The 9449-nt window shown below is 50.6% G+C and overlaps 1 protein-coding gene across 1 annotated transcript; it reads left to right on the forward strand.

Annotated features, from left to right (window-relative positions):
- Window positions 1–5223: 5223 nt before the first annotated feature.
- LOC137144420 (zona pellucida sperm-binding protein 3-like) lies at window positions 5224–9303 on the forward strand. The gene is made up of 9 exons (XM_067534726.1): window positions 5224–5631; window positions 6444–6562; window positions 7393–7496; window positions 7573–7750; window positions 7826–7946; window positions 8048–8139; window positions 8235–8380; window positions 8516–8667; window positions 9143–9303. The coding sequence occupies exons 1-9, from the start codon at window positions 5239–5241 to the stop codon at window positions 9143–9145; spliced, it is 1308 nt and encodes a 435-aa protein (XP_067390827.1). The 5' UTR covers window positions 5224–5238; the 3' UTR covers window positions 9146–9303.
- The last annotated feature ends 146 nt before the right edge of the window (window positions 9304–9449 follow it).

Consider the following 9449-nt stretch of genomic DNA (forward strand, 5'->3'; position numbering starts at 1 on the left):
GCCTGCTCCTATACCTAGGGACTCAAATAACTGCTAGTGTTGCATGAGGAAATCTTGGTGGACCAGCAAAAACCCTGGCCCACTACTGATAACTGGACTAGCAACTACTGTGCTTATTACCAAAAGCAGCTGAATCAGTAGGTCAGTGCAGACCTCAGCAACAGCCTCGCTTAGCTAATCGGGAGGAAGGAGCTGACCTTGTCCTGGCTGATAAGAGTGCTGAAATTGCTGAGGGCTGTCTTAGGAAAAGAGCAAGTTATCTATAGCTGCCCTGTGGGAGGTGTTGCTCAGGGCCCTCCCACATAGGGACTCGGTTAAAACATCAGTCTAATGGTCTGGGGAAACCTCTTCCTCAAACTTGGAAGTTGTTTGCTTGTTTTTTACTAACTTGTTTCTCTCCTGATTTAGTGGGTTAGTGTAAGGGGGGGGGAGGCAGATTCTTTATGGACACATCTTAGGATCCCCAGCAGCTGCTGAAAGATGGGCCAATTGGATGGCTGTCATGGTATTACTCAAGAACCACACCAAACTTGGTTGGTTTTTTGGGGGTGTAAGTGGTTTAGACTAGAATAAAGTGCAGCTTTAAGTGAAAGCTCTCTTGTATTTCATGCTACCCACTTATTGATCGGCTGGCTGTCTCCAGTGATTGATTTTCTGCCCCTCCATCTTGCCAAGGCTAGGGGTTAGCTGGGCTCCTTTCCACCTGAAGCTCTGGGTAACAGTGTGAATTCTTTAGGCGTAGGCTAGGTTTGGGTACCACAGGGCTCAAGCAAAAAAAGTCTTAAATACACCTTCCAGTTTCTGGCTAGTCCAGGCCATAACCTGCAGCTGAGTGAGACCCTGTCCAAACTGCTCACACAGCCTGGGCAGACTCCATGCAAACCCACATCCAAAGGGCTCTACCTTGATCTCTAGCACTGTAGAGAACAGCCCAGCCTGGGGTGGGACAGGATGTTGTCTGTTCAACAGCTCTCCTGTGTCACTGGGGGAAGCAGAGCCAGGCCTACTGCTGCACAAACACACACTGCTGTGTGCAGGCCTGAGGTGGACATAGGGAGCAGCCTGCTGGCTGCTTCCAGAACAAGCTCTCGGGGGGGGAGCCATTATTTGGCCTTTTCCATTTGATGTTGTTATGGGGCCTTGGACCTGGCACCTAAGTTAAGGGGGAAGGAGCTGCTCCTTTTCCTCGAAACAAACATAGCGCATGCAGATGAGAGGCCCCTGTAAGCTCTTATGCCCCTGCAGCTGATTCAATGGACTATCACAGGGCTTACACTGACAGGCCCTGTCTAATGGCAGGGCACCTCACTCACCATATCAAATGACTCTCAGCACCCCTGGGGGGGAGGGCAGGAAATACTGACACTCCCTCACTCAAGGGGGAAAAGAGGCACAGACTACTTGCCTAGGAAGGCTTGGGCACCATGTGGGATTTAACCTTGGTCTTTTGCATTCTAAGTTGGTGTGTCAACCAGGACCCCATTTCTCTTAATGCTTTCCAGTCCATATTTTCATGGTCTCTCTGTTCTTGTCCCTCTCTCTCTAGCCTGCCTAGCAGAGATTCAGCCCCCTGCCATAGGTACACATTTCCCCACCTCTGGCCCATTTCCAGTCCTCCCACTGTTACCCCACCGAACACTGGGTTCTCCCCTTGGGAAAGCGCCTGCCATCCCTCGCATCTCTTCTTCCTTAGTGGCCAGCTTGTTTCTCTTCCTCCCCAGTGTTGCTGAATGTATCTAGAGAAACATCAGGCATCATTACTGTGTCCTCATTTCATAGAGGAGGTTCTGAGGTTCAGTGCTGCTGAGCAAGATTCGTGGCCACCTCCCAAACAAAGTTGTTTCTGCTACATTATGCGAAGGGGCTGTGTTCCGTGCCTGGAGGTACCATAGCTGGTAGATCTGACAGACCCCTCATCTGCCTGTGTTCAGTGCCTGGAGGTACCATAGCTGGTAGATCTGTCAGACCCCTCATCTGCCTGTGTTCAGTGCCTGGAGGTACCAGAGCTGGTAGATCTGACAGACCCCTCATCTGCCTGTGTTCCGTGCCTGGAGGTACCAGAGCTGGTAGATCTGTCAGACCCCTTATCTGCCGGTGTTCAGTGCCTGGAGGTACCAGAGCTGGTAGATCTGACAGACCCCTCATCTGCCGGTGTTCAGTGCCTGGAGGTACCAGAGCTGGTAGATCTGACAGACCCCTCATCTGCCAGTTTTCTGGCTTTTTAGGGTGCCTTGAAGAGAGGATGCAAAACTTAGTTTTAAAAAGAAATTCAGCTGCAATTTTCACTGAGGAAAGAGAAATTCCATCATGTGGAGCCAAAATTACACCGCCTGTGAGTCACCTGATTTAGATACAGTCCTCTGCCCCTTGAACTAACTTTTCTGTATGGGGGGCTTCATAGCTGCTTGCTGGACAGAAATGTAATGCAGAGAATGAGGATTGCTGGGTTCTGTTCCCAGCTCTGGAAGGAGACTGTGGTCTTGTACTTAGCACAGTGGATACAAAGAGGGGTAAATAACCACAATAACTTCATGCATTCATTTCCGATAGCAGCACGGCTCAGTAGACAAGACTGGGATCCTCTGTACTAGAGACCTGGGTTTTATTCCAACCTTTCCCAGGAGGAACATGGTGTAACCTCTCAGTTAGCTTAGCTGTAAAATGCCAGAGCATGAAAGCTGCCTGGCCCTATATAGTGATATGAAGCTTTAATCAATTATTAGCACTGTGGGGAATGAATAAATATTAAGAGCCATCAGTGGACCGGAACAGCTGCATGATACCTCACAGGCTCCCCCCAGCTATGGTAGGTATCTGTCTCTCTGTGCACATTGTCATTTCATGCGGGTCTCGCAGCAGTCACCCTGGTTGCTCCAGCAAACCAGAAATAAAGTTGAATAACATCACATGAACTAGTTTTTGGAGCTAGCTCTTGATGCAGGCCACTGGCTCCCAGCAGGAGTATCTGGGACCCAAGAAACTTTTCATGCCAAGTGGCAGTGGGCACTGGGGTACCCAGGGCCACAAGAATCCCCTGGGTTCACCAAAAGACTGGCATAAGGTCTCTCATGAAAGCCCATGTCACACTGGCCATCATAACCATTGCAAGATGTATGCATGGAAAATATGGAAGGAGCACTGAAAAGTATGTTCTCTAGGCCTTGTAGTTAAAGCAGGTCTCTCAAAGGTAATGGTTCTTGAGACAAACTCCTCCATACGGGGGTGGGGGTGGGAGATGCTGGACCATTGTGTGTTGTATGTCGTACAACATAGATTAGCATTCTTAGTCAAATGCTAATGAAGAGCTGGCAGAGACTTCAGAAAGAAACTAACAGGAAGAAGTAAACCTTGGAGGGGGAACCCTCTGTAGAGGTAAACTTCAAAGGTCTGCTTTGGTATATTTGAGGAGCAAAACAACACCCTGGCATCATTGGAAGTAAACTGACAGCGAATTCGCTTCATGCAAAAGGGGTCTCAGCCAGGCTTAGTTGAAAACACTGGTGAGAACTTTGGGTAAGAGAAACCTTTTTAGATGGAAGGCTAACTCGTTAGTTAAACTTAGGCTCCAGAATCCGCATTATGCTTTTGTTTCATAGGTAACCACTTGTTTCCATCTCTCACACTGGTTTTTATTTGGATCTCTGTTCTTTCTTAAATATATCTCCTTTTGTTTTATAATAGCTCAAGTGCTGTGCGTGATACAGGGGCGGTGGGCTGAGGCAAAACGGGTAAACTGGGGTGCATTGTTCCTTTGAAAAGAGAGGAGCTGGGATTTCTGTGGGTATATAGCGATCAGGGCCTGCACACCAGAGCGGGACATTTTGAAGGGAGTCGAAGCCTGGGTTGCATTGATTGTCAACCTGCCAGGCAAAAGACAGGGTTGGCAGAGCCCAGAGAGTGTCTGAAAGGCTAACTGGTTGGTTGCATTGGGGAGCTAACAGCCAGCGGGCACAGCAAGATCCCTCCTACTGGAGGCAGATGGCAACTAGGGTGACTCACAGTCCTGGCTGCCCTGAGAAGCGTCCCAGTCCTTGTCCCAGGAGTGTCAGTTTTACAGGGATCCTCTCCCCAGGCCCATCCCTCTCTCTGGGCAAAAAGAGCAGTGTAAGATCGTTGGCTTTGAAAACCAAGCCATTCTGGGGGAGGGGAGAAACGGGTGGAGAAAGCAACTGAACACTGCAAACTCCACCAGAATGCCAGTTCTGGAACTCATCTAACTATTTATATGGATATTAGAGAGGATACAAATGTCACTTGGAACAGATTTCCATTTCACGTTTGTCCACAGTGGAACAATCGTTGGGTCACAGAGAAAGAGAGAGCAAGTGAACGGGAATGCCGCTGCAGTCCACTGGTTCAGACACCTACCTGCCAGGTGGGAGCCCCAGGATCCAGTCCCTCTTTCCCAGGGTCCAGTCCCTATTTATCTCCAACAGGAGAGATGGAGGGAGCCCCAGAATCTGGAGTATCAGAATATCCAATAGATCAGTGACTCAGGCATTGTCCTGTGAGGTGGGAGCCTCCTGTTCAAATACTTCCTCTCCCCCGCACTAGAGAGGTGGAATCAAACCAGGTTCTCCCACATCCCAGCTGAGTGCTCTGAACTGGGCTGAAAGTTATGAGGTGGGTACCACATCCTCCTCCAGGGGAATAGTGAATGGGGTCCAATCCGGTGAGCAGCCTTTAAGCAAACTTAGTGGATTGGGCCCCACATGCAACTTAGCCAGCACAACACCTAACTCACCCTGGCTCATGGATCCCTCTGGGCTTAGATGGGAGATAGGTGTCTGGACAACAAGAGGGAGGCAGCTGTGCATGTGACCAGAGGGTGAAACACAGGCACCTCGGCAACTTTATACTGTAAAAACGTAGGCGTCGAGTGAGTTGAGGCACTGACAGAGGTCACTGTGTGGTTCATGGATCACAGTGGAGCCTAAAACTGGGATTAGGGGCCTGGGTGCCTTTGTGGATCCTACCCTTAACCTTTCATTGAATGAACCAGGGCAGCAGTTTCCCAAACTGCAGGGGATGAACTGACCAACAGGTGGGATTGATTCCCTTTGTTCCACCCATTTCCCTGCACCAGGGATGGGGCAGTGGGTATAATTGGGCCCCGCCTGCCTGCAGTCTAGGGGAGGGTGTTAATTACCTGGGGCAGCTGGGACCTGGCTGCAGGTGCAGGGTATAAAGGGTCCCAGAGCAAGAGTGTCTCTCTATGCTGGGTTTGCTGCAGGCAGGATGGGGTCCAGAGGCAGCTTGGGCTTTGCTCTCCTGTGCTGGGTAGTCAGTGGGGTGATCTCTAGGAGGGACTCAGCCATCTGGAGACCCACTCCCAGGGCTGCTCCCCCTCCGAGACTAGTCCACGTGCCCTCTCTCACCCAGCCCTACCCCTGGGCTCGGGCTGATGTTTCCCAGCCCAGGGCTGTGTCCCCGCTGCAGCCTGTCACGCTGCAGTGTGAGGAGGCTCAGATGGTCATCACTGTGCACAGGGATCTGTTTGGGACGGGGCGACTGGTCAAAGCTGCTGACTTGAGCCTTGGCCCAGCTGCCTGCCAGTACATGTCCCTCAATGCTGTGGAGAACACGGTGACCTTTGCAGCTGGGCTCCATGAATGTGGCAGCACCTTACAGGTAAGGATTTGTGCAAGCTGGTAGTCCTTAGGGCTCCCTAACATCACTGGCCCTGTCTTGTCTGAGGGAGTTAGAAATGGGGAGGGGGGAGAAATAATGGGGAGGATTTTGTCCTGCTCATTGACAAGCTCCCAACTTTTTTTTCTGGGTGCTTCTTCCTAACCTCCATCTCCTGCCCCGGTAAAGAATTCTGGTCACTCCTAAAGCAGGCTCACGAGTGATGCTGGAAAAGTCAGATTTGACCTCTGGATGTGTCTGTTCAGATTCAGGTTGGAGAACCTACAGAAGGGTTCTCAAATGCGTTTTTTTTTTTTTTTTTGTTTTTGTTTTTTTTTCTTGGGATCCCCATGGGAAATATTTCAGGCTTTGTCTCCCCCGTGCCATGCCACCCTTACTGTGCGTGGGGGTGGCACTGCCTTCAGAGCACCTGGCCAGCAGCTGCTGCTTTCTAGCCCCCCAGCTCTGAAGGGCTCTGGCTGTCAGCCATGAACAGGGCTGGTAGCCACAGCATGTGCAGGGACTGACCGCTCATCTCCCCCCACACCCCATAATAACATCACGACCCCTTGTGGTCCCAACCCTCCATTTGAGAACCACTGATCTACAGATGCGAATAGTCCACTGAATACACTGATCGGTGTTAGGCTGAGCTTTACAAAAGCTGAAGGTAATAATGGAAGCAAATAGTCTATCCCCTAACCCCTGGTCAAAACTCACCTGCAAGTTAATAGGCTATGGGGGGAGGGTGTCCTCCCAGGGCTTTTGAAAAGCTATGATGTCCTGTTAATCTTTCTGTGTCTGACACTTCCCAGATGACCCCAGACTCCCTGGTTTACAGCACGAGCCTGAACTATAACCCCAGCCCTGCCAGCAACCCAGTGATCCTGAGAACCAATCCTGCTGTGATTCCTATTGGGTGTCACTATCCCAGGTGAGCTTGACTTCTTTAGCATAACCAAAAGAAGGCTGAGTGGGGGGGGGGAGATGATCTCTCCCTCCCTGGTATGTATCCCTCTGGATTATGTAGAGAGAGCAGAGTTATTTAAGTTCAGTGCCAATGTGAACACAAGAACAAATGGGTATAAACTGGCCATCAGGAAGTTTAGACTTGAAATTACCTGACGGTGTCTAGCTATCAGGAGTGAAGTTCTGGAACAGCCTTCCAAGGGGAGTAGTGGGGGCAAAAAACCTAGCTGGCTTCAAGACTGAGCTTGATTTTATGGAGGGGATGGTATGATGGGACAGCCTGATTTGGCAATTATCTGACCGTTGACTACTGGCGGTAAATATGCCAATGGCCTGTGATGGGATGTTAGGTGGGGTGGGCTCTGAATTACTACAGAGAATGCTTTCTAGATGTCTGGCTGGTGAGTCTTGCTCACATGCTTAGTGTTTATCTGATCGCCATATTTGAGGTTGGGAGGGAGTGTCCCCCAGGGAAGAATGGCATGGGCCCTGGGTTTTTTGCCTTCCTCTTTCCCATGGGATACTTACTTGGGTCACTTGCTGGTGGACTCTCTGCACCTTGAAGTCTTTTACCAAAATCCTCAAATTATGGTTTACTCAGCCAGAGGCTATAGGTCTATTACAGGAGTGGGTGGGTGAAGTTCTGTGGCCTGCATTGTGCAGGAGATCAGACTAAAGTCAGAAGGGATAAATATGATCTAAGTCTATAAGTGTCTGAGATGCCCAGATCCCATCCTCCCATTCACTCCCTGTTGTGGGAGCTGGCTCAGTAACTGAGGTTTTCTCCTCTCCCAGGAAGGACAATGTGAGCAGTAAAGCCATCAAGCCAACGTGGGCTCCCTTCAGCTCTACCCTGTCTGCAGAAGAGAGGCTGGGTTTCTCCCTGCGCCTGATGAATGGTAGGTGGGAGGTCCCTTCAGGGGAGCCCAGCCCTGCCTTTCTGCCTGTCCTGCTCACTCTGAGCTTGCCTTGCAGATGACTGGAGTGCTGAGAGACCCTCCAATGGATTCCAGCTGGGGGAGGTCATGCATCTCCAAGCTGATGTCAGTACTGGGAACCATGTGGCTTTGAGGCTCTTTGTGGACAGCTGTGTGGCCACCCTGACCCCAGACAGAGACTCCTCTCCCCGCTATGCCATTATTGACTTCAATGGGTAAGAGCTGGAGCCCTTCTAGTGTAAAACAAGACTGATCAGGGACTCTGGCTGACCCTTGGCTCTTGTGTCCAGGTGCCTGGTGGATGGGAGATCAGATGACACCACCTCAGCCTTCATATCCCCCAGGCCCAGGCAGGACACTCTGCAGTTCATGGTGGATGTGTTCAGGTTTGCAGGAGATGCCAGGAACTTGGTGAGCTCCCAGACTTCTGCTCCAAGTCAGTTTCCCAGGCTAAGCCAGTGTTAGTGAGTGTCCCCTGGGGTGGTCCTAACTCTTCCTACTTCCCCCTCCAGATCTACATCACTTGCCATCTGAAAGTCACTGCAGCTGAGCAAGTCCCAGATCCCTTGAACAAGGCTTGTTCCTTCAACAAAGCAGGCAATGTGTGAGTAGACTAGAACTCCATCAGGGGAGTGATGGGAAAGGCAGCCTAGAATAGAGAACTCATCACTGTAGATGACTCTTCCCATTCTCTTCCAGCTGGTCTCCTGTGGAAGGCACCAGAGACATCTGCAGGTGCTGTGAGACTAGGAACTGTGGGCTGCTTGGAAGACAGTCCAGGAGGGCAAGGCCTTGGAGTAGATGGCCAGCAAAGCACTACCAGAGAGATGTGGTTTCTAGAGATGGTCAGTTCTGTATTTCAGCCACTCCACCTGGAAAGGTGTCTGGCTTACTCCAACTGACTGCCTTGAGTGATCTCATCCCAAGTGAGACTGACCCAAAGCTTAATGGGTTCTTGCTTGTACCTCTCATCCATACAGGTACTCTTCCTAGGAGGAGGGGGGCAGCAGCAGCAGCTGATGTTGTGGTAGGACCCCTGATCATCACCGATGCCTATGAAGGATCCAGGGATATCCTAGCATATCAAATGGAAGCAGGGAAGACAGCCTCCCAGAGGAGATGGCATCAGAGGGTATCTATTTTCCAGTGTATGGGAGGCCCCTAATGTCCAAGTTGCTTGTAAAGTGTTTTCTGCTATCTGGCTAAATCTGCTCCAACTACATTGCCCAGCTCTTCAACCCACAGCCTCCTAGAGAAGCCTTGCAAAACAAACCACCAGTGGGACAGCTCCCAAGGAGGATGGGTTGGAGGGGGAACTGGCAAACTGGAGTCAAGGATGTTTCTCTATGTGGCACTCCTACAGTTCAATCTCTAGTCTGTCAGAAGTGCAGCCCAGGCTTGGCTTCTAGGATTTATAATAGGTGCCTGTCTGTAGTGCAAGCTAAAACTCCAACTTGGTATGGAGAACAGTAGCGTTTGCTGATGGGCATGCAGAGAATGCACCCAAGCTGCTGTGAGTTGGCTAAGTCACCTTGGTGGACCTCACACAGTGAGGGACGTGAAGTTCCTAGTCCTCATTCTAACTACCTGTCTCTCTTTTCTCTCAGTAGCAGAAGAGAAGGCCTGGCTGAGGCTGACCATGGTGACTGCATAGGTCTGGCCTACTCGCAGTTCTAGATGGAGGAGGCCCACTACAGCCATTTCATTGCCAGAGCTGTCATGAGCTGTACCTTCTGTATAATGTAAAATAAAACCCACTGGAAATGGACACTGGTCAGTACTGACTCTGTGATGGGGGTGGGGTGAGCCTTCACATGCCCATTGAGCTGAAGGAGGAATGAAATGATAGAGGAAGAGTAGGCTCCAAGGTGAGGCTAGCTATCTCCTCATGGAGCAGGAATGGTGGTACTGTGA

This window comes from Emydura macquarii, unplaced genomic scaffold (assembly GCF_026122565.2).
Source record: "Emydura macquarii macquarii isolate MOO-44397 ecotype Brisbane River unplaced genomic scaffold, CSIRO-AGI_Emac_v2 contig_3451, whole genome shotgun sequence".
NCBI classification, from domain to species: Eukaryota; Metazoa; Chordata; order Testudines; family Chelidae; genus Emydura; species Emydura macquarii.